Below are 27,817 nucleotides of genomic sequence, written 5' to 3'. Positions count from 1 at the left end.
CATTGAACAGCACCAGAAGATTTGGCAAAACTCTTCCTATAGGGAGGGGTTTGCCAAAGCTACTTTACTCTTCACAGAACTGCCCATTTATTCCTACTCTCGCTGCCTGCAACTTAACCAATTCCTGATCCATAAGTTGCAAATCCTTTGAGAGCAAATATGGATTCTGATGTTACCTTGGAGCAGTATCAGTCCAGACCAATACACTCTACTCTGATAGTTTAGACCAGGGACATTCAGCTGGCTGGCTGCTGGCTAGATATGACCCTAGAGCATTTATCTGGCCTCTACTGACTCTACCAAAAGAATGTTTTCAAGTTAGGTAAGAAATCAGTACTCCATAGCTTGATGTTGCATCTCCCTCTTCAATTATGTATATAATAAATACGCAAACATTCATGTCATTAATGCTTCCCACCCAGGAAAATTCCACTGGAAAAACGGTTATGTCCATGTGGAGATGGCAGTATTGAATCAGTTGTTCATGTTCTTCTAGCCTTCACTGTTTATAAAGATTTGAGGAGTGAGATTATTACCCCTCTACTACTGTCCATACCAGGTCGCTCAACCATTGTTACTTTGTCCTTTCTTCTAGCAGATCAAGATGATCAGGTGACAGCAAAAACTGCAAGGTTTATGGTGGGGGCAATTAGAATAAGATCTATTATTTGATTATTGATGTAAACCTCCCAAATGTATTTTGTATAGTTAAGTTTTTACCTCTGTCTTCAGTACATTTTGTTTTTATTTTATTGCTATGTCTAGTGGCTGATGCAACTAAAGATTCTTCTGACCTGAACCTCCCATCCAGGCGTTCTGAAATTATGTCCCATAGAGAGCAGAAAACTATGTTAAAAAATTGGAAATTTTAATAAATATCTTTAAAAAAGAGAGAGAGAGCAGAAAACTATGTGCTCTGGCGGGTGGTGCTGTGGTCTAAACCACAGAGCCTAGGGCTGGCTGATCAGAAGGTCGGCGGTTCGAATCCCTGTGACGGGGTGAGCTCCCGTAGTTTGGTCCCTGTTCCTGCCTACCTAGCAGTTCAAAAGCACGTCAAAGTGCAAGTAGATAAATAGGTACTCTCCGGTGGGAAGGTAAACGGCCTTCTGGTTCGCCAGCAGTGGCTTAGTCATACTGTCCACATGACCCGGAAGCTGTGGACAAACGCCGGCTCCCTCGGCCTATAGAGCGAGATGAGCGTGCAACCCCAGAGTCGTCCGCAACTGGACCTAATGGTCAGGGGCACCTTTACCTTTTTTTACCTGGCCCCTTCTCTCACTTGGAGGATAAAGGACTGATGTGCTCAGATGTCTTTATAGGAACCCTGTACAATCAGGTCTCACCACTGTGGGGAACACTGTAACTGTGTCCAACCTAATGCAGTTACAGCCCTATTCAGACCTGCCTGCTCAACGTATGAAGGTTGGTGGTGGAGGGGAGGACCATTCAGAGTACCTGAAGGGAGCTCCTGTATGCTCTGCATCCGTGAACCTTCACTGCTAGCTTGTGGTTGGCCTCTGTCATTGATAAGCAATGGTGTGTGCAAAGTCAAACCACCTTCCAGGGGCGCAAGCCTGGACAGTGTGTATGGAGGTCCTGGGCTGCCCAGACAACAAGACCCCCCTTTCGACTTTGCTGATGTGGTCCAAAGGAAAGCAGCGCAATGCGTTTGGCACCAGCTTGGCTCAGGAATTGCTGGAAGGAGGCGTACAAGATGCCATCCAACCATCTTAGAGACTCTGGATTTGTGCAGGGTTTGCTCCTCAACCTTTTCTTCTCCCATAGATGTCCCACAATGCTAGATAATGCCATCTTTATTATGAAGCTGAATACTTCATACTGCCCCTTTAAGATGGTTGAATGGGTCTCAGGTACCTGCCATGATGCAATATACAGTTGTCTTCGGCATTCTTGAGGAGGTGGGGAATGTCATTCTTGAGGAGGTGGGGAATGTCGGAAGTTGTGCAAGGCTAGAGGCACTCTTGACCCCTACGTCAGGATGCTGGATGCATAAGCTTTCTCTTTTGCAACTCTCTGTCCCTTGTGAGATGAAACACTCTGCTGAAAAGCCTTCTAGTGGTTTAGCTGAATGTGATAGGAAATAATCCAGATTGCATGATCCTGTTTTTTCAGAACAGCATAATCAAACCAATGTGACAGGGTTTTGAAAAGCATGAATGAATGCTTTTGTTACTGCAGCTTTCCCCCTGCCCTGCAGCAATAAGTTTATTTATTTATTTTGCTTTAAAAGAACACCACCACCACCACAACTTTTTCCTGACTTATAGGAAGGAACAGAAATTTATACTGTTGTATCTTCTTTGGAATGGTTTTTCAGCAACGACAAGATCTGAGGTGTCCCATAAGGAAAAGCCACTTGGGACTCAAGAAATAGATTCCGTCTACCCTAGATGGAAAAAAAAAATACAAGAGAAAGCTAAATAATAAATAATTGACAATTTGCAGCTTTTTAGTGGCACCTTTTGTCTATTGCCTAGTGATACCCTGACTAGAAAAATGTGGTGCATTTCTTTTTTTTAAAGCTGCATTTTTCAGTCTACATTTAATTATTATGGCTGGTATTCAGCTAAAAAAATAGGGGAGCAGAACAACTTCCACTTGCCTAACGGGACTTCCCCCCCCCACGTCCTACATTGTCCCCAAATCTGCTCTGAATATAACCCCATGATCCAGATGCACTTAGTTCCATTGAAATCAATGGGCAGCAGTTACTTGTGCATGGGCAGAGTGCTGTTGCACTTAGGATCTGCTTGCATGCTTCCCACAGACATCTGATTAGCCACTCTGAGACTAAATGGGCCATTTACTAAATGGACCATTTCTCAGACATTGAAAGATGATAGCACTGATTCCACAGAAGGAATTCATGCGTGCTAAGAGGTTTTTCTGTGTAGTCCCACCCCTCTGGAGCCAGTCCTATTTGCCTCTGAATACCGGCAGTGTTAGAAACTGAAAGAGGAATGTCTAGAGGTACTTTTTAATGACAAGAATACAAAGCTGAAAGTGAATGAACTGCAGCTAAAATCTTACGTTCATTTTTCACATGGTCCAGTCCTCATCTGAAGTGCTTGTACAAAATTTTGGCCTTGCACAGGGCGCCATATTATGGAAGATGACCAAAGTCTGTCCTTGGCACCTGTATAACTTTAGTGCACGACTGATCACCAAAGTGACCCGCAAATTGGCCTTGAAATCACAGGTAGCCTTGTGTTCTAATGTCAGTGCAAACTACTGGACATCTCTAGGAGGATGGCCACAGGAGTGAGAGTGGCTGTGAGTATTATGGGCTACGCTGTTGGGGCCATGGGTTTAAGGGTGCATTTTAGATGCGTTGACTCACTAATATTACTAAATGAAGTATGTGTTTGTGTTAATGGGGACTATGGTTGCCTTTTATACACAGCGTGCAGATACAAGTGTGCCACTTGTACAAAATGCAGAGTGCTGAATTAATCGGTCCTCATCCAAGTTCATGTTTGTGTCAATAGGTGCGTCTGCAACATAGACTGCAGCGGCTACAGTTTTAATCCTGTTTGCGCATCTGACGGAAGTTCCTATAACAACCCATGCTTTGTTCGAGAAGCATCTTGCCTGAGACAAGAACAGATTGATATCAGACACCTTGGACATTGCTCAGGTACTCCAGATTTTATTTTCAGTAGAAAACGATGTCTACCAGCAGACTGAGAAAGGGCAAATTGTACAATCGCTTTTTCACGTCAGAGTTAGAAATAGGGTTCTGAATTAGGGTTTCGCAGAAGCACAGAAAAGATGCGAAGGATTGAGTTGCCTAAGAGCTTCAGTTTTCATCAAACATGTGTGTGTGTGTGTGTGTGTGTGTGTGTGTGTGTGTGCATTTCTGTGCTCTGTATAGCATCTTGTCCCACCCACTGCAGAATAAATTAAAAATGGAGAATATACAGTAGTCTTCAAAAGAAGGGAAATCATGTAAATCTGCTTAAAGTGCAGTTTATATAGTTCACAAACTTGTTTTGGCACAGAATTGTGATAACCCACCCCAATTTTAAGTGCAGAATACACACAATCCTGTTTCCAATAAGTTCTTTTTGCATAATAAATATGATTTGTTGCCCACAGCCAGTGATTTTCAAGACAGACTGGGTTCTGCTGCAAGGATCTAACATTTTTTAGAAAGGCAACATTGCTCTGATTGGGTATTGTCTGTGACACCATTGAGAATGAAGCACATGCTGTTGTGTGAACTTTATTTTTTAACAAAAAGATGTCTTTAGTGGTTCTATGCTCTCCTGCTGTGCAGTTTGAGCACTGGAGCACTCATCCAGCAAAAGCTGCAAAGAGCAGCAAGGCTCCTCCTCTTCCTTTCACATTCCCACAACATTTGCTGGTGGTTCAGGGCTTAGAGGAATATCCAAGGATAAAATGCAGTTGGGTACACTTCAGTGCCCAGACATAAAGGCCCAGTGTTCCACAATGAAAACTGCATTTACTATCAAAATGGCTTAGGAGACTTGGAAAAGAATAGAGGTATGTTCTCACGGGCTAGGGTCCTCCAGGCTATCTGACACAGCCACAAGGTTCCCTCTTCGTGAAAGGAAGATAGGTGGAGGAATTAACAGAGAGAGAGAGATTTAAGATGGTGGAGTTTTTTCAGAGGGTTACATTGCAGAGAAAGCCATGCAGTTTTCTATGTTTCTGGCACGAGTTTATAGCCTGCTTTTGGAGACTGAACATAATCTTGCCCTAATGGCTGTTTCTGCACCTAGGGGATTTGAAAGAACAAAGCTGTGATGCTTGGAAAATGAAGTATTATGGTAATAAGAGGAAGGAGTGCATATGTTGTCCAGGCATCACACCTCATACACTGAGGGTTGATTTAGTTTGGGACTGAGATAAAGTATCACAACTAATCTTAAAATGTGATATCATGACCACATTTGTTCACCACACTTGACTCCCCTTATCTAAGGAGACGTACCAAATCTGTGGAACGTTTTGCTGCTTCCTTTCCCCTTTCTGCATCTCCTGGAGTTCAAAAATTAACCCACATACAATACATAAGGGCAACTCTGGACAATATTGTCTTCTTAAGCTGCATGAAAAATACAGTGTTTCACCACCTACTTGCTGTTCAGTAGCCTTCTCAGGTATCAAAATAATACAACAAAGCAGTAAATATCTTTGGTTCTTTTTATGGTTTTCCTCAAATAGACTCCGACGACACAAGCTTATTGGGGAAAAAGGATGATGGAATGCAGTATCGGCCGGATGTGAAAGGTAGGATTGCCCTTCTGTCTGCAGCGCTAGCAAGGATGCTGGGCTGGATAGGTTGTCGAAGCAGGTTTTTCTCTTGCAGGATGGCAGTTCTCGCAGGTCCTGATGAAGACATGCACATTGCTGTTCTTTAAGTGCAGAGAGAAGCATTTCCTTCCCTCCAGAAAATATTTATTGGAAAGGGCATAGACATCCTTCAATAATTGAGTTAAACCTGTTAAAATAACTTGCCGCCTCCAATCTGTTTCAAAGTAATGCATTTTTGCTTGAACAAATACCATTTTACAAGCACTTCTGATGGCCTTGGCAGTTTTGCACTGTGTGTGATGAGACATTTTGTATAATAAAGCCATTTTTATTTATTCTGGAAAATTTAGCATATAAATAGTCTTAAATGAACTGATGTTGTGTTCCTTTTGCTCCACGAATGGAGTTATGATGTTGTTCTATTGTGCCCAAGCTCTCATGTGTTTCTTATATTAATGCTAAACACTCCCCTGTTATTAAACACAGAAAAGGAAGCTTTCATGTATTGTTCTGAAGGATGACTTATTCCTACAAAATAGATTTCCTGTGTTCTGCACTTCAGATTTAAAGGTGACTTTTAAAGCTGGCAGAAACTAAGGAAAGAAACCATTTCTACAGAAAAGCAATTTCCTCCTTCTGACACTTTCTCTCTCCCCCTTTTATTGTTTATTGGATAAATTTGTGCTAAAGGAAAAGGAAAGAGAGAAAAGCCTCTGGGCTTGTTTGAACTTATCTTTGGGGCAGTGGATGGAGGGACATTTCTGTGTGGACACATCAAAGAATCATTCCAATTTCTGATTAATTGAGCCTGGATTAACTAAATATTACACCTTGTCCATAAACTGAAAGTGTTAGCCTTTACCCAGCCTCTTTGATTTTCCGTCTTTCATCAGAACAGGTAAGGGGCAACTTACCTGTCTTAAGCAATCTAGAATATGCGTTCAACTGTTTTGGGCAGAATGATTAGGTACAATATACAAAAACCAGTATAAATGAAAAATAACTAACATATTGGGACAATAACAGCTACTAGGAGATCCAAAACGTAGAAATACAACAGACACTACCAGATCCACACACCAATTCTACAAGTATGCATTTATCACTGGGACAACAGCACTCTCACTTCAATGCCTATTTCCCCAAGTTCACACAAAAAGGTGGGGCAAAATCGCACACACTCCCCATGCCTGGAATTCCCTGCTCTTACCAGGGAGTGCTCTTAATCTTTCCATCCCTGCTACAAGCCAGTTGAGATTGTGGCCTTTTCCACCGCACCTCCCATTTTTAAGATAGGAGGACCTAATAGATGAGACCAGGATAAAACTGACTGGAGCGCTGTTCTGGTTCTGGTTCTGCAGTTTCTGACTCTCTCTGCTTCCAGGCCGCTTTGGTTTGCCTTTGCCTGCCTTTGCATCTCCTGAGCTAAAAGGCCTTCCTCTTGAAAGATCAGCATTCAGATCCAGTACAAGCTGAAACTTCAGTGGTTTAGCTGCTCTGTAGAACCTGTCAACCTCTCTTTTATCTAGAAGTTTGACCTCCAAGGTCTATTTCGGAGCCTTGGGATGTCTGTAATTCCTGGGAACTTAACTGAAAGGATTTTTTTGCTGGGTTTCTCTTCCATTCTGCTCCAGTTAGCTTCTCCTTGCTCTTTCTGCTTGAGATAGAAACCTTGGAACCTGCGAGGCATTTGCTTGGGGGCGGGGGGCGGAGGAAGTTCACATTGCAGACGCAGACTGTTATGCAAGGTGGGGAGGGGGGATACCTTTCTTAATAAAACCCAAAAAGCAAATCAGGCTGAAAATTGTTTTCCTACCATGTAATTATCATCTGTTGTGCAGGCACTCAGGCCGGGAGGAGGAGGAGGGGACAACAGAGAACGCAAAGTTTCCATCAGCCAGAAAATAGCAACAGTGACCATGAGATCCAGTTGTGGTTTCTGTCTCCGAGGTTTTCAAAATAGTTTGCTAAACTTTAACGGGGTCACAGCAATTGACTTTGGAGTTTGCTGCTTTTTAAGAAGACATGCTAAGGCAACTTTGTAAATAAGTTCACACAAGTTTCTGGCTTGGGAGAACATCTTGCATCCTGCCCACGTCAAACATACTTTCATGAATTATTCTACCTTTTCATTGGTGGAACTTAATAATGATTACAGCAGCGGTAGCCAACCTGGCGCTCTTCATATGTTTGACTCCCGACTTCCATCATCTCCAGCCAGTGCAGCCAATGGTCATGTATGTTTGGAGTTACAGTCCCATCAGGAGGACCCCATGTTAGCTACCTCTGGACTAGTGTTACATCTATATCTGTGGTTTTTGCTAACCATGGTTAGCTTCAAACCACAGTTTGCAACCAATGCCTAGGAATGGGTTTTGCAAACCGTGGTTCAAGCTAGCGACCATTTGGGAAAACACTGCTGCAGATGTAGCACTAATTGCATTTAAGGCCCCAAAATGACAGGAAAGGGGGGATTGGCCTACAAGTGGGGAGAAGGAAGGAAGATAAGTACCTACGCAGTGTTCTTGATCTTCTTATCATGGCTCTATTTGCAGTAGTTTCCACCTGAATTGTAGACAAGATGTAAGAAAGGGAGCCAGCTTCGGGGCAGGATATGTCTGCCTTTTACTGCTTTACCTTTCTTTCTTTCTTTCTTTCTTTCTTTCTTTCTTTCTTTCTTTCTTTCTTTCTTTCTTTCTTTTCCTTCGGCAGGCCTTCTTGCCAAATAAATAAGTTCAATTTTGTTTGCATGTTATTAAAAAGCAGAAGAGAGATTTAGTTTGCATATTATTCAAATATCACAGAGTGTAGAGGGAACAGAAATAGAAATGTTAGGAGTTCCTATATTTTTATCGACATCTGTCTCCCCAGCCAGGATATAGATCAATTTGGTCATGCTTACAGACCCTTCTCCACTTTCTTATTTAGAACTTAACAATTAACAGCAATTCTGGGTCATCTTCAGAGGCCCTTTTCAAAATGTCTCTACTGTCTTGAGGTTAGGCAGGTGGCGACCAGCGTAGGATATTTTGGTGATGGTGTCCTGTTCTTTGAATGCTCCCCCTTGGTGTATGCTCTGCTGTCATTTCAGTACTAGGCAAAGACCTCCTTGTTTTTCCAGCTTTTTTCTCATTACAGAACTGTTGAAATCCTGATTTTTATCTACTATTTCAAGTTTGTATTGTTGTAAGGGATTTTGTGTTCCAGATTTCAGTACATTCATTTTATTTCCTGAGAATTCATGATAACATTGAATAATAGTAGTATGAATTTAATATTACAACATGAGGCAATAATAAAACTGATCATTTTTAAAAGTATTGATTTAAGGGGGATGATTGATATAATTATTTTGTTCCCCCCCTTCTAATTTAAACTTTTTAGACAGGTAAATATTTACCAAGATATTTGCATTGCAAATGAAGTTAAACCATTTGATAAAGTTGACTTCCATCTAAATTGTTTCATTACTGAAGATTTCTCTGCAAGGCAGTCAAATGCCTTTTATGCAGCAATAAATAGAAAAGTGGAAAGGTTGATTATCTTTAGAAGTCTGTAAATAGAAAATTAGGTCTATAACCTAATTCTTATATTCCTATTCTTATAATTATCAGTTTGTACCAGGCACAAGTCTGTTTGATCCATGTTAATGTAATTCTGTATGGTTTGAAGGTGGGAGGGGGGAATTAATATTGCTGTTACACTGATCCAGACTGTATTGTAGAAATCTGTTCAAGAGTATAGCTAACCTAGATGTCATTTTCTGAGTGAACATTTAACATAATTCTAACAGTAAACTATTCTGACTTTATATTATTTTAATACCTGAATCGCATTTAACATTTATTGCTCTGTTGAATTATCAAAAGTCCTTCTTTTGTATTTTAGGGATATTCCTTTGGGGAGAGGGCTCTAAGAAAGGCATTAGTTGTGTGTGTGTGTGTGTGTGTGTGTGTGTGTGTGTGTAAACTGAAACTTTTGTAAACTCTATGCAAAGTCATCTAAGGATATGGCTGTTGTTTATATGGCAGTGGGCACAGATAGAGAATCTTTTGGCTCCGTGAGCCAAATCCTTATCAGGCTAAATTTGACATCCGGGTAGGGCTGCCCACCTTTCAATTGCCTGACATCACGATGATGCCCAGTGACCAGGTGCTTTGAAGTATCACACGCAGCTGATCCTATGGGCATCGACCTTTCCCTTGTCAATGAGCAACTGAGAATACACTTTAAAGCTCCCAATTTTGCATTGGCAGCCACGTGATATCACATATGGCATGAGGTGTGAGGCAGGTGGGTGTTGTCCTGGAGAAACATCCTCATGGGACAGATTTGAACTCCTTATGGACCCCTTTCAGGAGCTATATACTGCTGTGAGTGAAAAAAAGTATTTGTTTGTTGACATCATAGCCTGCTTTTCTGCCAAAAGGTACTCAAGATGGCAAACAACAATAATCCAAGTACAATAATATATATATATATATATATATAAAATAGCAGAGCAATAAAGACCCCCCTCCAAAAAAACCCCAAACCAAAGCAGGCAAAACACCAACGAAATCAGTAAAATTAAGCAGTTTTTAATCTTCTTTCAATTTCTACCATTCTTCTGTTTTTCCGCAAAGATGCAAGTGATCAAAGAGAAGACATCTACATTGGAAACCATATTCCTTGCTCGGAAAGTTTTAGTGGCTACTGCATCCATGGGAAATGTGAATTCATTTATTCTACACAGAAGGCTTCCTGTCGGTAAGTCAATCGACCAGGAAGATTTGGAAATTGGAAATTTGTGCTCAACTCCACAATTAGCGTATAATTTCTTTGTGGCATTCACGATGATCCAAGCAGAAACAGCCATCTCTGAAGTTCCCCCTTTCCGAGTGAGCACAAAATAAATTGGGTTTATGCAAGCCCAGTTTTTGTTCTTCTTGTTTTTATTCTATTCTCTTCTTCTTCTTCTTCTATTAACTATTTATCGACTTGTCACTAGATCCAAATGAGTGTCACATTCTATTAACATGGAATGAATAAATTATAGCAATATTCTCTAAATATAGCTTGCTATACTCTTAACCTCTGTTCTATTCTTGTCTGTTGCTAAGTCCTTTGATTAAAACAAAATGAGAGGGAAAAGTTATAAAGATGGCACAATTCATTTTCATGTTGGTGCAGCTTTCTGTGTATGAGACCGGCATAGGCCTCTGTACAGCTGTTTCTCTGCTCTCCCCACCCTCCACAGCCTGACAAGGCATTGCTAGGCACTAGAAATGGTTGAACACCCTGGTGCTTGCCCCGAAAATCAGTCGGGCCCTTTGAGTGTTCCTTTTGAATGCACGAGGGACCCAACTGATGCCAGCTTTCTGTTGCTTACTGCTCCACCCCCTTCGCTCAAGGAAGCCACTTTGGGGAAGGAAGAACAAAGCTGTAGTGGAGAGTTCTGATGAAGACAGAAGAGGTCCATAGATTGGGCCATCAGTTCCCAGGAGGGATCTGGGGGATGTTTAGATGGACCCAGTGGCAAAAGATGCTACCCAGCATCCCTTGCTCTGATGGAGGAAGTGCCCTCAGATCCTCTCATTGGCTACCTCTTCCCCACAGTGGGAAGAATGTCTCTCTTCCCCTTGTCCTTTTGGAAGACTTTGAACCCCAGCTGTCCAACACCTTCTAACAAAATCAATGTGTGCAACCTTCTTGAGGTGGGTGTACCTGTGTTGCTTCTGCATTTGCGTACTGCCCACCCCTGCTTTAAATTTTCGTCCCACCCCTTCCAGGAACAAGAAATCTTTAGGCACCTTATCTGGGGCAACTTGAGAAGGATCAAGTTGGGAACTGATGGCCCAATCTATGGACCTCTTCTGTCTTCATCAGAACTCTCCACTACAGCTTTGTTCTTCCTTCCCCAAAGTGGCTTCCTTGAGCGAAGGGGGTGGAGCAGTTAGCAAGTGAGGAGGAAAGGGGACAGGAAACAGGGTCCAGCTGAGTCTCCATTCAGATTTCTGCAGCAAAATTGATTCTGCTTTGAAAGGAAAAGAGGAGGAGGGAGGGAGGAGAAATCCTTGTTGTACACACACTGGAGCACGTTTCATTGTGCTCTTCTATTGATCCTCTGTGTCCAGAGCGGTCCTCAAAGCAGTAGTGGGACTGCATTTTATTTCGATAAACTTTAAAATACTCAAATCAAGCTGTTAAGTCCTATGCAATTCAGGCTTAAATTTTTAGCTTAAATGTCAGACCAAAATTTTAACCACATAGAAAGCAATGTTTCCCAGGATTTATTTATTTTTGATAAGGCTGCAGGAGAAGATAATCATGATAATCAGACTGGTATAAAACTGGCGCAAGTAGTGTAGGCACACCCTAAAAAGATTGCCTCCAGCATTTTAAATTGTAATGGTCCACAGTTACCATTTATAACATATAGCTCTGTATCTTAAAATTTATAGATGATCCTTGTGTGCTTTTTCTCATGCTTTTATGAGAATATGTGATTCGTTGCCTTGAGTCTTTCACTGTTGTCTCACAGTTGCAGTTCAGCACTGTCTGTGTAATGGCCTGAACTTTGAATAGACACTTCCTCTAAAAACATTCTCTCTTCTCTTCCAGGTGTGAATCTGGATACACAGGACAGCACTGTGAAAAGACGGACTTTAGCATACTTTATGTTGTCCCGAGTAGGCAAAAACTCACACATGTCCTCATTGCAGCAATAATTGGAGCTGTCCAGATTGCCATTATTGTTGCAATTGTGATGTGCATAACTCGGTAAGTTGCTTGGGGGAAAGTACAATGGGTGCTTTTCACCCTTTTTAGAATTTCATGACTGCCACAGTTGGAATCTTATTGCCGTATCTTTTTATGGCTTTTTATTTTTTTTTAAATCTTTTTATTCAGCTTCCAGTGGGATTTATGGGCCTACAAATTTGATTCTGCAGGATTCAGGTTTGAAAGGTGATGCATTGGATAGTAAAGAAGACTTCAATCTGGGAGCTGCTGTGATGTAGTGGCTAATTCTGTGAGCGAAGAATTAGACTATTCCTGTTCAAATCTCAATCACACACTCACTAGATGGTCTTAGGCAAGACACGGTTCTTTGTGCACACATGCAAATCTGTCACACAGAAGCCATGATACCTTTCAGAATGTTTTGTAAGAATTGCTAAGATAAAGTAATGCTTTGAACTCACAAAAAACTAGGTGTGTCTAGGTAGCATCTCTCTAAGGTATTTGCCACTATGTGTACAAGTGCTGACATCGCATGTAGTGTTTTGGCACTGAATTCTGAGACTGCCAAACATGAAACTTTCTCATTATGGCCCTTCCTTCCAACTCTGTATGTACCACAAAATCTGCTGAAGATCTTTCCACAGCAGGGTGCAATGTTGGCTGCTTCTTTCTGGCTCAGCTCCAGAGATGGATTAGGCACCGCAGAGAGGTAGAGAGGAAATCTTTCCTCTGGGATATGATATTCGTATACATCTCCCCTTGTTCCTGTTATACATGCCATGGCCTAAAATACTTCTACAGGACCATTGCCTATTCATCCACACCCATATCAAAGATGGCATTCTCTGCATTTATGGTCTCTTGGCTTACACTGAACTAGCACCAGTTCTCATGGTGGAGGAACATCTTGTGTTCCTATGTGTCACCAGGAATGTAATGCCAATATGGGGCTGGGGTTCTAAATATAGGCCATTATGTATGATGTCACTTCTTAAAGAATCATTCAAAGCCAAGCCATCGTGTCCACTGCACATGCAATGGTACATGCATGGTAGAAGTGAGGGGGGCATGTCTCCCTTTCATCATGGAGATTGGAGCATTGGGTTGGTCCTATTCATTCACGTAATTTTTGTAACTAGGTCTACGATTTCGACAGTGCTACTTTTATTGGTTCCTCCCAGACCAAGAAAAACTGAAACCCACAAACAAGGTAGCCAACAGGATGATAACTTCTCAAAATAACATTCTGCTCTCGTTACCTCGTAAGGAAATGTCCTGCAGCAAAAGGTCTTGGTGAATTAATCATAAGACTGCTAGATGTTTGGCATTGTTAAGTTTGCAGGATGGGATGGAATATTTTCCCACAGTTGGCTGTATCATGTGCCAGGGCCTGGAAGTGGCAACAAATGGCCCAAGACAGTCTACACCCCCAGTTATTGAAATCAACATAATATCAAGTCAGTAGAAGAGTTGCAGCTAGGCAGAAACACACCCACCCACCCATCATTTAAGATTTGGCTGGAACTTGTAGTTCTTAATACTATATGAGGAGTGGACTGCATTCTGGGAGCAAAGCCAAAATGGGCTAGTATAAAGAAATGAAATGCAGAGAGTTTGGAAAACCTTCGGAAGTGCATACTAGCTGCTGAGTAAAATGGGATAACATCATGCTTGCTGCTGCACTCTGCTGAAATCCTGAGTGCTTTTGCTCTAATGAGGCAGCCTACGAGTCCTGGAGCAAGCAGTGCTGAGTTGCTTTTTCAGAGGATTAGAGGTAAAAGGTTTAGATGTATTTTGCAGCCTGATCATACAGAAGTCAGTAAGTACATGTATTCGATCTTGACATCAAGACTATAACATGAATCCAGAAAGACTCCAGTAATAGTTCCTGTGTAGGTACATCATAGGTAGGTTTTCTCAGACCACGTTTATGAGCCCACTGAAAAGATGCCCCTTAGCCCTAAGTAAACTGCACCTAGGAATACAGCCTTAGTCTGCCATATTTGACTCAGCTTCTCATAGGTTATTGTATTTTAGTGTTTTGTTGGAAGCTGCCCAGAGTGGCTGGGGGGACCCAGCCAGATGGGCGGAGTATAAATAAATTATTATTATTATTATATTATTATTAATATTATTATTATTTATTTATTTCAGCCTTTAGGTTTCTTAATCCGGCACATGTCAGGCACAACATGTCAGCCACATGTCAGGGAGAGAGGATATTTTGTTAAGCTTCTGTGCTGATAATCATGGTTAAAATGTGTTCAGCATGATTCATAGAGGCTCGTTGGCTAAGAAATGCTTGATTTTTTCATCCCTCAAAAGTTTTGTTTGCCCTCATTCTGAATGTCCCCCTCCTGTTTCCCCAGCTGTTAATTTTGGGCTTGGCAGAGTCAGAGGCAAATGGTGCTGCCCACATTAGTCTCTTGAGCCAGAGGGCCAAGGAATTGGTATGCCTTAGCTAGGGCAATATGTGATTTCCAAATAGCCAAGAGACCATTTTAATCTTGGCCCATCAAGCTCAGTGCCATTCTGCTCAGCCACCCTACCATGTGGGTTATTGTGAGAGGGAAAGGGGAACACCCTCTCTTATGTCACCCAGAGTTCCTTAAAGGAAGGGTGGACTAATGGAATAAATATATACGCAACTTCTATCACAGCCAACTTAGGCCATGGCCTTAAGCCTACATCAGACCACAAACGGGTTGTAGCATCTTCTGAGTTAAACGGGATCTGCTTTTTTGTGATCGAGATGAAGGAATTAAGACAGGTTTTCTTGTAGGGGAAGGCAGTCATTTAACCCATTTACGATTGATGTTACAGTGTGCGTATTTTGCCATATTAGCTATGGTACCTTTTGTACTGGAATTTAAAATGTAGGGTGTGATTTGGTTCTGAGAACCTGGGCAGCTGCTGTGGGTTATCACTGTACTAGGCCATATCGAGACCAGATGACAATTTTTCAGTTTCTGTATAAGATTCCTCCCATGTGACTGCAAGAGTCCCTATTTTCCAGGGAGTCCCGGGTTTACAGAAGCCGTCCCAGTTTCTGATTTTATCGCAGAATGTCCTGCTTTTCCTCAGGACGTTCCTGTCCGTCGAAGAAATGTTGGAGGGTATGGCTCCGTGCAGGTGGAAGCAGTCTGCAGTGTACAACTTGAAGCACAAGCTCCCTCTGCTTCAGCCAGTAGTAGTGCCTCTGGTGTGTAAACACTTAGTAGTGCCTCTGGTGTGTAAACCCCAAAGCGACAACACGTGTGGCTTTTGCAGCAGATGTCAATGATGGATGGTGCAGCCTTTAATGTTCTGGAGGCTTTTGTCTGTGAATTAATCGTGAAGTGGTCTTTTAAAATACACTCAGTTAATAAATCATTTCTCTTCCCCCATCCCATCACACCCCACTCCCTCCCTCCCTTCTTTTTCTGCTTCCGGTAACAGGAAATGCCCAAAGAACAACAGAGGACGACGGCAGAAGCAAAATCTAGGCCACTTTACTTCAGATACGTCATCCAGAATGGTTTAGAGCAATTTTTATACCTACAATGCCCATGTGATGTACAATTTTATTATCTTTTTTTAAAAGAATGGAAATATTTATTTCAGAGGCCTTATTTTTGGACATTTTTTTTTAGTGTAGCTCTGTTTTGTTTTATTCCGAAAGCAGCTGACAGCAATGGACTGCTCTAGTAACTTCTCATTTCATGATTTGGAAGATCCGGTAGTTTATTTCCTGTATTGTATCACATGGTTATAATAATAGACTTGTGCTTTACTTACGGAATGTAACATTTTTGGGACCCGAGACATTTCACCAATGGTTGTAGAAAAAGCAAAATGGATCCCATCCTGTTTCTTAGCAAACAAGGCATGACATAAGGGTAAAGATGTTTACAGCGTACTTTTCTTACAAGGAATTAGAAGACACTGTGTTTAAATACCGTAGATATTTAAATGTTTTTGAAAGTTAGTAACTGATTTTTTTAGACACTGCCAAGCGCATGACTTGTGAAGATGTGTACTTGTGTGTAGTTGTTACATATTTATAACGGGTTGAATTCAGACTAATTCAGTTGCACGTAATTCTCATTGAAATCAGTGGAACAAGTTAGTCATAACGATTTCAGTGCAACTAATTTAGTCTAGATCCAGCCCAATATGTATGGACTGGGTCAAAGCACCACCGTCTTCATAAATATTTGACACTTTATTTTTAAATTGTAAAATAATGATGATGATAATAATAATATACATTTCTGAATTTGAAAGCTTGCCCAGTAGAGCAAAGGGCATTTGCCCTGCAGAAACAGGTCTTGGCAGACTTGTGTATTTTTTATTTTTTTTAAGTTATGTTTAATAAGCAAACTCACATGATTGGGATTAAGCCTGTGTTGGTCACTATTTAAACTGCTTTCATACTTATTACAGTTTTCTAAAGAGGATACCTGTTTTCACATCAACAAATAAAATTGTATAGTCTTTGTGATTAAAATGCAAAAAAGGAGGAAAAAAAATTAAATACCATAAAAGATTTGAGCTCTTGTCTAGAATACTTTTCAAGAGCTAAGAATGTGTCTCATTCAAATAAAGTCTGCTGGTTGTAGTTATTATATTAATAGGATGTTAGTAGTTGTTTGGAAGATCCAGAGCTAAAATGTAACTAGGGTGTGTTCCAGCTGTTCAACATGTAGTTTTAGGCTTTCCAATTCTGCATGTAGGATTTAATAATTTGTTCAATAAAAAGGCTTTCAATATTTGAACTGGAAAGAAATGTCAATACAATGTTTTCCCATGATATTTAATCTGCTCTGAGTCTGTTTATTCTTTACTGGAAGGTTTGGAAGATAGTGGCAGCACTTTTTCGTTTCAGTTGTCCAAAGGCCATTGGAAAACATTGAATGCCCTCCCGTCACCTGCACCCAAGAAAAGAGCTTAATTAAAACAAAAGCAACAGTGGATTTTAACAACATGCCAGTTCATTCTTTGGCTTAATTAATAAGTTGCTTAACTATTCCTGGATTAACTCGAGAAAGTTGATTGGTAGAGGTATGTGATTCTTGGAACGTATGTTCCTTCCCCAACTTTGCTTCCTAATTTTAGAGGTTTCGTGTTGCATACAGAAAGCACTTGAACAATCCTGCGAGGCTGTTTTGTGGTTATAAATATTTGACAAGTCTCCTGGGCTGAAGTTTCAGACCCTGCTTTTGAACATCCCCTAAAACCAGCTGTCAAGCAACCTCCTTGCTCCAGTGCCAGAACTGCCCCGCTGGAGTTGGAGCTGCAGCTGCCGCGAGGAGTTTATATTTCAGCTCCTGTAGAGCGATCCGAAGAGGGGAACGGTATGGATCACCGAGAAGCCACCTTGGAGGCGGATAAAATCCACCAGAATCGCCTGCCCAGCGTCCCGGACGACGACGACGAGGAACAAGATGCTGCCTTTACCATTGTCAGAGTCCTGGACAAAGTGGCGACCATTGTGGACAGTGTGCAGGCGAGTCAGAAACGCATTGAAGAGAGGCACAGAGAAATGGAGGATGCCATCAAGACCATTCAGATAGACATTCTGAAGCTCGCTCAGGCCCACAACAACACCAGCTACACAGTCAACAAGCTGCTGGAGAAAACCCGCAAAGTGAGCGCTCGTGTCAAAGAAGTGCGGGCACGTGTCGAGAAGCAGAACGCGAACGTGCAGAAGGTTGAGGCTAAGCAAGAGGAAATGCTGCGGAAAAACAAATTTCGTGTTGTCATTTACCAGGTAAACAGGGTTTGGGGTTTGGTTTTAATTGCAATCGCTTCTGCCACGTTCATCACCGTTTCTGACATCCTTGTTGGTTGTTTAACAAACCAGAGGGAGGTAAAAGCAGCCTTTCCGATATCAAGTGTGTGTGTGATATGCTTTTGATTTATTTAATTTTTAGAAAAATTGATTTCTGCCTCTGAACGTGTTGCAGTATGAATCTGCCAGTGGCAAAGCACTCGGTCTATTATTAGTGTCAAGAGGCTTCTTCGGCAGCCAGCATAAGATTAACTGTAGATCAGCAAGGACTATTTGTTGCCTCTGTGAAAGGCAATCTGGGCAGGCTCTTGGGCATCATGACAGAGTATTCCATGCTTGACTGTCATCCCTGTTATTTTTCCAGAGAATTAACTAGAGTGCTAAACCTCTGAATTTCTCTGCACAAAGTCGTCTTTCCATTAATTGTGCTTTCAAAAAAGCTGATTTATATTTTGCTTACTGGTTGTTGGACCTTATTGTAAGTTGTGATCCCCCCACCTCAGAGATTTACTTCTAAGCTCTTCCTGGGGTGACTCTTTTGCATACCATTCTCAGGATTTCTTTGGAATTGCTGATCTCAAAATGACTTGCCCCAAGAATAGCTTGAAGTGGAAAGGAATGAAAAGTTGTGCTGAATGAAGGTGTTTGATGCATACACAAATATTTCATGTACCAAGTGTGCCCAAATGACTAGTTTTTGCGCTCAGATGGCAGGGGCACAGAAGTGATCTTTCCTGCATCTGCAGTGCTGTGTTTAAGAGAGATTCAGGATCCTCAATAAGGGGACCCAGAATTGAGAATATTTAGCATCTAGCCATTAGAACATCAGTTTTCTTCCTTGTAAAAGCAGCCATTGATGGGAAAATCTAGATTTGCCAGGCTGTTAGGGTTCAGATTGTGAAAAGTGATTGACACTTAAATAATTTCTTTCATGTGAATGGCTTCTTTAAAGATACTTAGTCCCATCGATTTCAGTGGCAGAGTTAAATACTGTGTTAATTCTCTTTCCTTGAAATCAGCAGGACTAAAAAGTGATTAACTTTGACAGGACCAAGCCTGTGGTTACAAAAAAATTCAATGAGGCCTATTTCTAAGGAAATAAGTTTGCAAAGTGCACATATTTGGGTATGAAGGCAAAAAATTCCTTTATCACCCTGTACAACTGCTTCTCCCTATGGATTAAATGGTAGTTCACTATTACACACACACAAAAAAAAAAAATCTTTTGAAATTATCCATTCACATTACAGCTTATTGCAGACTCTAGTCATTTCTACACACACACAAGCTCTGCAAAAACTACAGGTGCTTGGAAATATATTTGTAGAACATTAGGCAAAAAATGAAGTGTGAATTTTCTAGTCTATTAGTAAGTTACTGCTGAACTTATAAAGTTAGTAGCTCTACACCCCCGTGGCATGTCTCTTCTGTGAGGTGCAGAAATCTACTGATGTTCGGAGACCAAGAGCAACCTTTACTATATTAGTACATAGTCAATGTGCAGCATGCTCACTGGACAGGATGGTCTATGTGCCTAGCTATGGCACAGAATCAAGCCTGCTGCATCCCTGCCTTCCGCTAAACTTGGCAACATAACTCTAAAGCATGGGGCACTGATGGGGAGAGCGCTGCATGCTACTTATAGCACACACTAGCTGTGGGTAACTGTCATTTGGTTCAAGCCAACTTCAGAGCATGGGTCCCGAAGCTTGCTTGTTTAAACAAACCATAGTTGACATTAAAGTCCATTAAGGTTTCAGAAGACACACTAGACTGTGGCAGAAGTGAACTCCTTGCAGCTACCCCAGAGCTCTTTGCAGCTACCCTAGAGGAGGAGTGGTGGGCATAACTCAGGTGTTTAAAGAGTTGTGCTGATGATGCCAATGTTGCAGGTTCAATCCCTGTATGGGACAGCTGCAGATTTCTGCATTGCAAGGGGTTGGACTATATGATGGGGCACTATGCAAGTGTGTGGCACATTCTTGACACTAAACTATGGCTTAGTGTCACATGCAAATGAGGCCGGTGTATAATCCTGCTGAGATCTCAGCTGAGATGATCTGGATTCTACCACCTGTGATATTTTTGCAAATATTGGAAATAATCTCAAAATTAGTGGCAGGCAAATCCCCGAGCAGTAGATTGTGCCTGTGGAGAATGAAATGTTCTCTCTAGAAAAAAAAACAGCTGCCTGGCCGGTGGCCAGAAATTTGGGTTGGGCCCATAGCTCAGTTGCCAAGCACATGCTTTGCATAGGAAGATCCCAGGTTAGAGGTCTGGGTTGAAAAGGGTCTCAAGTATCAGGGCTGACTGTGAAAAACCTCCCACCCCCAGATCCTAGGGAGCTATTGCCAGTTAGCGAATAGTAGGCTGTGAACAAGGTGCCAAGTACTTGTTGTTGTTCATCTCCAGCAGTTTTGCCATCGCTGGCCAGAACACCAGAAAGCTGCAGATTTCCCAAGCAATTGCATAGAATTCTGCCTGCACATTTCCCCTTTGATCTCTTTATATAATGTAAAGGGAACAGAGACAATTGGACATTCTGGGAAAGGACTTCAGAAATCCTTGAGACAGAGTCCTTCCCTCCCTTAAATGTACTATATATGTGAGTGAATGGTCTATCTATCTATCTATGCAATTTCTTTACTGCGGTGAGGGATTCTGATAGTGGTTCAGTCACAGCAGGACTTTGGGGCAGATGTTTGGGGGGCCCATGCAGCAGAATGCCACCTAAAGAGCTCCCTTCCCTTAAACCATTACAACCAGTCTAAAATTTCCCAACTTTAAAGTTTTGATCCTATCAAAAGCCAGTGTAAAGTTTCACTTATTCCAAAGGGAAATTTACAGGGCACTCCTATGCGTGTTTACCTGGAACTAGATTCTCCTACTCCTTAGGAAGTCTCGATAGGATTGCACTGTGCATGTTCTGAATTTTCCTCTATATATTTTTTTCTTTGTTTCTACACAGCGACTTGACATCTTTATTCTTTAGTATTCCGTGCAATGGTTAGGACTTTGTTAGTTTCATTTATGTTTTAGAGCATTTTTTAAATAGTATGCACCTAACTGCCATAACGTGTTGATGTGGCAATCGGGTGTTCAGTCACAAATACCAGCCAGAAAGCTGGAATTAGCTGTGTCAACTTGGTTGAGTAGCCAACCAGGTTTTTTGGCTATACAATGTGTGAAATGGCCCTTTGCTATATTTATAACATAACATTTTCCCTCAGTCGTGTTTAGAAAAAATCAAACTACATTGAGAAATCAAATGTCCTTATGTGATTATTGATCAAATGTGATCAGTAATCACAGACTATGCCATGGGATTTATTTTTTTTAGCCAAATGGTTATACAAAGTTTGTGAATGACACCCCATCCGCTCCCTCACAGTCCAAAAGGAGTATCCAGCATTCTCTTTTTACCTCTTAGCTGATGCTGCACCCAGTTCCTGCAATCTATTCAGATGTTTTCCATGCCATCTGCAGCAGGGCAGGGCCCTGGAATGTGCAAAAGTCAACAGGGTGGCGTCCCTGTTTTGCACTGGAGGCCTGGAGTGACTTTAGCATTAGCAAAAAAGGACAGGAGCAAAATCAGTACATGGCATTTACTAAAACTGGGACGGGCACACAGGAATTTTTTGAATAGCTTCTTCCATTGCACACAGCCATAGCTGCCAAGGTGGTCCTTGGAGACCAAAAGGCGGAGTATCAAAAATTTAATAGGAATAATGATGTCCCACCTTTTCCCCTGACAACACTCACGGCAGCTTACAGAGAAAAATAATAGCAGCTAAAAACATTGGAGGAGGGAAGCATTCATTAAAAAACAAATAAACTTTGATAAATTATACACACACACTTATAAAAGTAAAAATTACAAATAATTACAATAAAAGCAGCATGACACCAGCCCTTTCATTAAAAGCAGTCAGTTCCTGTTGGGTCAAGAAAGTCCCTCCTCTACAAGGAGGGAGCTAGTCAAATTTCTGGGAGCAGCCACCAAGAAGGCCCTCTCCCACTTCCCCTGCAAGCATAAATGAAATATTGGTGCTGTGTGTAATATATTCAGTTTAAAAGTAAAGGTAAAGGGACTGCTGACCATTAGGTCCAGTCGTGGCCGACTCTGGGTTTGCGGTGCTCATCTCGCTTTATTGGCCGAGGGAGCCGGTGTACAGCTTCTGGGTCATGTGGCCAGGATGACTAAGCTGCTTCTGGCGAATCAGAGCAGTGCACGGAAATGCCGTTTACCTTCCCGCCGGAGCGGTACCTATTTATTCACTTGCACTTTGACGTGCTTTTGAACTGCTATGTTGGCAGGAGCAGGGACCGAGCAACGGGAGCTCACCCCGTCGCGGGGATTCAAACTGCCAACCTTCTGATCGGCAAGTCCTAGGCTCTGTGGTTTAACCCACAGCGCCACCCGCGTCCCTATATTCAGTTTACTTGATGAATAGATTGTCAGATAAAGCAGTTGCATCAAAATGCCCCACCAGCCTCTGCCTACTTTACCCTTCTAAGGCTTTGCTGCTCTGCTTGCATTTTTGAGCCACTGAACCAACCAGGTGCGATTAGACTTGCTGCTCTGTTGTACTATGTGTGACCTAACCATGGTTTACCAAATGGATCGATTCTTTGGACCGATTCACCTAGCCATGGTTGAGTGTGACAGTGACACTCTTAAATGTCTGTAAGAGACTAACCAGGAATTTGGCTCGTGCCGAAGAGGAGGATAGGAGTTGAAGATGGCAGAAAACATGCGATGCCATTGTCCACTCCTTATCGATCATCAGTGTTATATCTGCCTGGCCCAAGGGAGAAAAATACAAAACAAACCTAATGCCTTTTTTTGGCTGGGGGGCAGGGAGCTAGCATAGGAGGCAGCACAGAAGATAAAACAATGATAATGAACATAGGAAGCTTATACTGAGTCTATTGTCTACACTGGCTGGCTGTGGCTATCCAGGGATTGAATCTGGCATCTTCTGCCTGCCAAGCCCTTCTGAGGTATATTTTGTTTTGGTGCAGCAGTTGCTAAGGAGCTGGCCATCTGGAAGCACCTTTATTCCTTTCCTCCCTCAACAATAAGCCCCTTTTGACACATTGTGCTTTCACTTGCAGGAGGACATTCCGTGCCCATTGTCTCTGTCAGTTATCAAAGACCGAACACAAGGGGAAAACCTAGCAGATGCCTTCTGCCCACCTGACGATCTTTCTTCCGATGAAGAGTATTACATAGAAGAAAGCAAAGCAGCCCGGTTTAAGAAGTCAGGCATGAGACGTATCAACAATATAAAGAAGGCCTTCTCAAGAGAGAACCTCCAGAAGACAAGGCAAAATTTTGGCAAGAGGGTGGACAGGCTCCGAACTAGAATAGTGACACCAGAGAGGAGAGAGCGAATAAGGCAGTCAGGAGAGAGGCTGAGGCAAACTGGGATAAGATTTAAGAAAAATATATCCAATGCAGCACCAACCAAGGAGACCTTCAAGAAGAAGAAGAAACCTAAAGAGCAGGCAGTGGCTGAAGGTCAAGATGGAACCCAAGAGGCTACTGGCGATACAACAACAACAGCTGATAGTGGGGATGCCGAGCCAGTATCTGAAGAAATTTCCTACACAGAGGTAATAACCAAAGTGAAGAAAGACAAAGGTGGTGGATCAAAAGGCCCTTCTCAGGCTGAAGGGAAGATAGTGATTACTCCTGAAAAAATAGTGCTCAAGCAGGAGGCAAAAGAAGACGATGATATCCTTCTATTGGATCTGAAGCAATCTGCCTAAATAGCAAATCCCCGTCTAACTGTAGTAGGGAAGGAGCAATCCCTTTAACTTGGGTAGATGTAGAAGAGCGGTTTTCAAACTTCCTTCAAGTAGCCCTTTCTTCTGAACTGATTTGCCTGCTGATGAAACCTTGGAGAAAACCTTGGCTCTTTGCAGAAGATTCTGGGGCATGTTCAAGAGCACACTCCATTCATTTGGGGTGCCACATGAAACGAGGGCACGTTGCAGGACACACCCAGCACTTCCCCAGCATGATAAATGATGGCAGACAAGCTCTCCTTCAAGAGCTTTGTCCTTGGTCATCACAAATGTTTCTATTGAGAAATCCCTGATAAACTCTCAAGGAACACCACGCCGTCCAGGAACGTAGTTTGGAAACCACTATTTGAGATAGGTGTGTGTTGTTTAAATTACTGGTATGTGAGGAAAATATATCAATATGTATATAGTGTTTTTTGTTTATAAGCAATGGATCATCATCTGATGTAACCCTGTAGAAATGAGGAACTGATCTCCTTTGATGTATATACATAAATGCCGTTTATCTTAACAGGTATTACTAATGGGAGGCATCTTAATGGCATCAGTTCCTTCATTAGTCTTCTGTATCTGTATTTTATGCACAATGACAACCAAACAGTGCAAATCTAATTAAATGACTCATTACTCAGGCAGACTCTTCCACCAAGGGGCAGGGGTGGGAGAAAATGAGTTCAGTAACAGGTACCTTGCTTTTCTTGAAGGCTACAGTTGAACGATTAAATTCTTTTCATCCTAAGCAGAAATGCTAGACGAAGGTTGTTCTGGAAAAGCTGTAGCAAAGTTGGTTGGTTGTTGGACTATAGTCAGAGAGAGCCGTCTGTGGCAATGGAAAGGCTATGAGGAATCTACTAGGGATGCGAAAGGGAATTCAGTGATACTGGCAAGACACTGGAAGAAAGCAGAGGCTTGGTCAAAAACAGTGGCCGCAGGCCTCGTTTTCTCAGGAGGCAACTTTGTGGAGAAATAGCTAAATGGGACCTTCATGTTTGGAGACCTTGGGCACTAGAGCTGGGACAAGCAATCACTAAAGACGGGGGTTGCCCTTGAATGTGGTCTTCCCAGAAACATCTGGCTGATCTCTGTGGGAAACAAAATGTTGGGTTAGATCAAATGTTAGTTCAGCCCACCTTTTGTGTGTGGATTTTATGTGATTCAACTTGGTAGGTAGGTAGGTAGAACAAAGGATTCAGGGAAATAATAGTGAAGTGAAGATTCCTGAAAAAGTATATTGGACTTAAATTCAGAAGTGTGAATATGCCAAACCTACCCATGGCTGTCATTTGCTGTAATATCCCCTGCCGCCTCCACCCCCTAAACATGTATGAAACACCTTGTCATTGTTCTTATTTTCCATTCAAATTTGAATCCCTTTGTCTATCCAGTGGGCACTGAAGCAGCATGGCTCCTTAAACATTTGTGGTTGCTGGATTCCGTACTTCTAAATAAATATATTTACAAAAGGGACTGATTATTTTCGCGTCAAAGCATGTATCCCTATAGACTTTGCCTACCTGCAAAAGATCACCCTTTGGAAATAAGTTCCTTGCTTTTGCCCAGTTTTGTGGTTCCAACATTGACTACACTCCAAGCCTTAAAAAAGACGACAGCAAATCTAAATCGAGCAACAATGTATTGTGTGACCTGTGGTTGCGGCTTTTGTTGTTGCCATGATTGTTGCTAGTTTTTTTGGAGGGGGTCAGTGAGCTATTTAAACTACTGATGCTTTGCCTCTTACTATCAGCAGAGCACCCTTCTCTCTCTCCCTCTTCCCCTAGTTATGGGAGTTTCCTCATTATTCATTTCCCACATACTATAGCTTGTTTGAGTGCTCACTGGAAGGACAGATCGTGAAGCTGAGGCTCCAATACTTGGGCCACCTCATGAGAAGAGAAGACTCCCTGGAAAAGACCCTGATGTTGGGAAAGATGGAGGGCACAAGGAAAAGGGGACGACAGAGGACGAGATGGTTGGACAGTGTTCTCGAAGCTACAAACATGAGTCTGACCAAACTGCGGGAGGCAGTGGAAGACAGAAGTGCCTGGCGTGCTCTGGTCCATGGGGTCACGAAGAGTCGGACACAACTAAACGACTAAACAACAACAATAGCTTGTCTAATATGGGCTAGCAACCTGCCCTTTAAAAACAAAATCTGGGATTCTCAGGACGCAGGAGTCAATGGCCAATATGCTAAGGATTTTTCTGTGCTTGCAAGCGACATATAGTCTTGAACGTCACATCTAGAATATTGTGTACTGTGTTAGCACTTAGCTATAGGACCCAAGGAACAGTGGTTATGAGAGAGTACAGTGGTACCTCGGGTTACAAATGCTTCAGGTTACAGACTCTGCTAACCTGGAAGTAGTACCTCGGGTTATGAACTTTACTTCAGGATGAGAACAGAAATCGTGGCATGGCAGCAGCGGGAGGCCCCATTAGCTAAAGTGGTACCTCAGGTTAAGAACAGTTTCAGGTTAAGAACGGACCTCCAGAACAAATTACGTTCTTAACCAGAGGTATCACTGTAATGCTACACTATGTATTTTGCTGGTGCAACAATTTCAAAGTGGATTAATGTTTCCAGATTGAGATGTGTGACTTCATTGCAATGGAACACACAAGAGAAGGCTGTATAAGGGAGAAAGCCTGCTTCAGATGTACTGTAACTATATTTCCACACATTGTAAAAGACAAAAGTGGTACCAAATGGAAATAATTTATTACTGTTTTAGATGGAACTTGTTGATCTTTCTTTACAAGCTATGCTGACATGCAGGTTTCATTGCCAGCTTAAATTTCGTTAAAGAACCAATATGATCTTAGTCCATGATCTTATTTAACCTGTACTTTGCTCTGCACGATTTACTGTTTATCCCCAACTTGGAACACAGGGATTACCTCTAAAATAAAAAAAGAGGACTGAATTAAAACCTGCTTCTTACGTACATATTCAGACCTACAGAAGAAGACAACATTCCTACTCCTCTGTGGCAAATCGTCCAATGATCAATTTGCAGAGCATTAACTGGAACACAAAGATGGATAATTTTCTTATTTTAAATAAAAATCTCAGCACTGTGATTGAATTTGTCTTGGAAACATTTCATCTGAATTCTGTGGCAGATTTTTAAATTATCCCATTAGAACAGATCTACAGAAATGTCCTTAATAACAAAATAGACCCTGGAACATGTGTATTGTTATCCAAATATGTAACATTAAAAAAACCACCACAATTCCACCCACCAGCCCCTCTTCACAAAAGCAAAGTGTCGTTTCCCCCCTAATGTTGTCTAGTCCTATTGCAAGGACACAGCAGAGACACATGGAATTATGTTTCACCTGACCAACTTTGGCTCTCTTGGTCATGTTCCTCTTCAGCCCAAGCCTATAGGTCTCCTCCATTTCCCTTATTCAGCTGCAGAAGAAACACATGGTGTTTTAATGTCCCCCCCCCCAAATGGAACAGAAATACCCCCCTTCTCTCCCACCCACCCCCAGGCTCTTATGACTTCTCTGTCACAATTAGATGAGTTTGAAACGAGGCTCAAACCCTCCAATACACTTCTGTTTATGCAGCTTTTGAAGCTGGAATGGGGACTAGAACCACCAAAGTAATGTCAGGGAAATTATACAGAAAATACTGCTTGCATGCAGCAGCTTTCTGGTCTAGCAGCAGCAACCCAGCACTAATGGGAGCAAGGATACTGTCTTGACTGCACAACTTGGGTAGGCAGCTGGGGGGCCAAGCTGCTTGCTGATTGTGCATTTGGAGAATTACTCCAACCGGCTTTCACTTTTGCCCAGAGATGCTGAATTCTTTGTGAATTCGTATGTGAACTGACCTGACCTGTGTCTCCAGGACTAACGTATGGATTGGAAATTCAGTTATCTATGCCTCTCCGTCATGCAATCCTTGCTCCAAAAATATAAAAAATGCATTTTAAAATACATCTTTTTTAGATAAAATGCACATTTTCATAGAAAATATGTTTAGGACTGTGCATTTTGTGAGAAAATGTTTCAATGTGCTAATTTAAATATGGATTTTTTGTGTGCAGATTATTTCTTTAAAAATGCAAATTAACATAGAAACAAGATGGAGCAGACTGAAGACATGCAAAGCTGAAATGGACTGAAAACAGACTGATCCATCAATCTCTACTCCTGCCCTTCGCAGAAGCACACTGCAAAGTGGCTTGGGCA

The 27,817-nt window shown here is 41.9% G+C and overlaps 3 protein-coding genes across 4 annotated transcripts in view; 2 read left to right on the top strand and 1 right to left on the bottom strand.

Moving 5' to 3' along the window:
• TMEFF1 (transmembrane protein with EGF like and two follistatin like domains 1) overlaps positions 1-16,818 on the top strand; it is a gene marked incomplete at its 5' end in the record, with an annotated part of 74,181 nt that extends 57,363 nt beyond the window's left edge. For both annotated transcript variants that reach the window (XM_081206552.1, XM_081206553.1), the window contains 5 exons: positions 3,510-3,658; positions 5,212-5,277; positions 9,927-10,050; positions 11,905-12,063; positions 15,463-16,818. In XM_081206552.1, coding sequence (XP_081062678.1) covers positions 3,510-3,658; positions 5,212-5,277; positions 9,927-10,050; positions 11,905-12,063; positions 15,463-15,547 — 583 coding nt within the window. In that variant the 3' untranslated portion in view covers positions 15,548-16,818. The remainder of the gene's footprint in view (positions 1-3,509; positions 3,659-5,211; positions 5,278-9,926; positions 10,051-11,904; positions 12,064-15,462) is intronic.
• ABITRAM (actin binding transcription modulator) overlaps positions 1-27,817 on the bottom strand; it is a 183,849-nt gene that overhangs the window by 117,509 nt on the left and 38,523 nt on the right. The gene's annotated exons all lie outside the window — the stretch shown is intronic.
• Positions 17,264-25,074, top strand: CAVIN4 (caveolae associated protein 4). The gene is made up of 2 exons (XM_081206561.1): positions 17,264-17,776; positions 22,916-25,074. The coding sequence occupies exons 1-2, from the start codon at positions 17,363-17,365 to the stop codon at positions 23,570-23,572; spliced, it is 1,071 nt and encodes a 356-aa protein (XP_081062687.1). The 5' UTR covers positions 17,264-17,362; the 3' UTR covers positions 23,573-25,074.

Source organism: Podarcis bocagei, assembly GCF_964188305.1.
Source record: "Podarcis bocagei genome assembly, chromosome: 8".
Taxonomy (NCBI): Eukaryota; Metazoa; Chordata; class Lepidosauria; order Squamata; family Lacertidae; genus Podarcis; species Podarcis bocagei.
This window is presented reverse-complemented; position numbering and strand designations above follow the sequence as displayed.

What these genes read in the sequence shown, in the direction of transcription:
- CAVIN4 (XM_081206561.1), top strand. Translation starts at nt 17,363, where the DNA reads ATGGATCACCGAGAAGCCACCTTGGAGGCGGATAAAATCCACCAGAAT. An exon ending in TTCGTGTTGTCATTTACCAG is followed by an intron (nt 17,777 to 22,915) that starts GTAAACAGGGTT and finishes TTTCACTTGCAG; the next exon opens with GAGGACATTCCGTGCCCATT.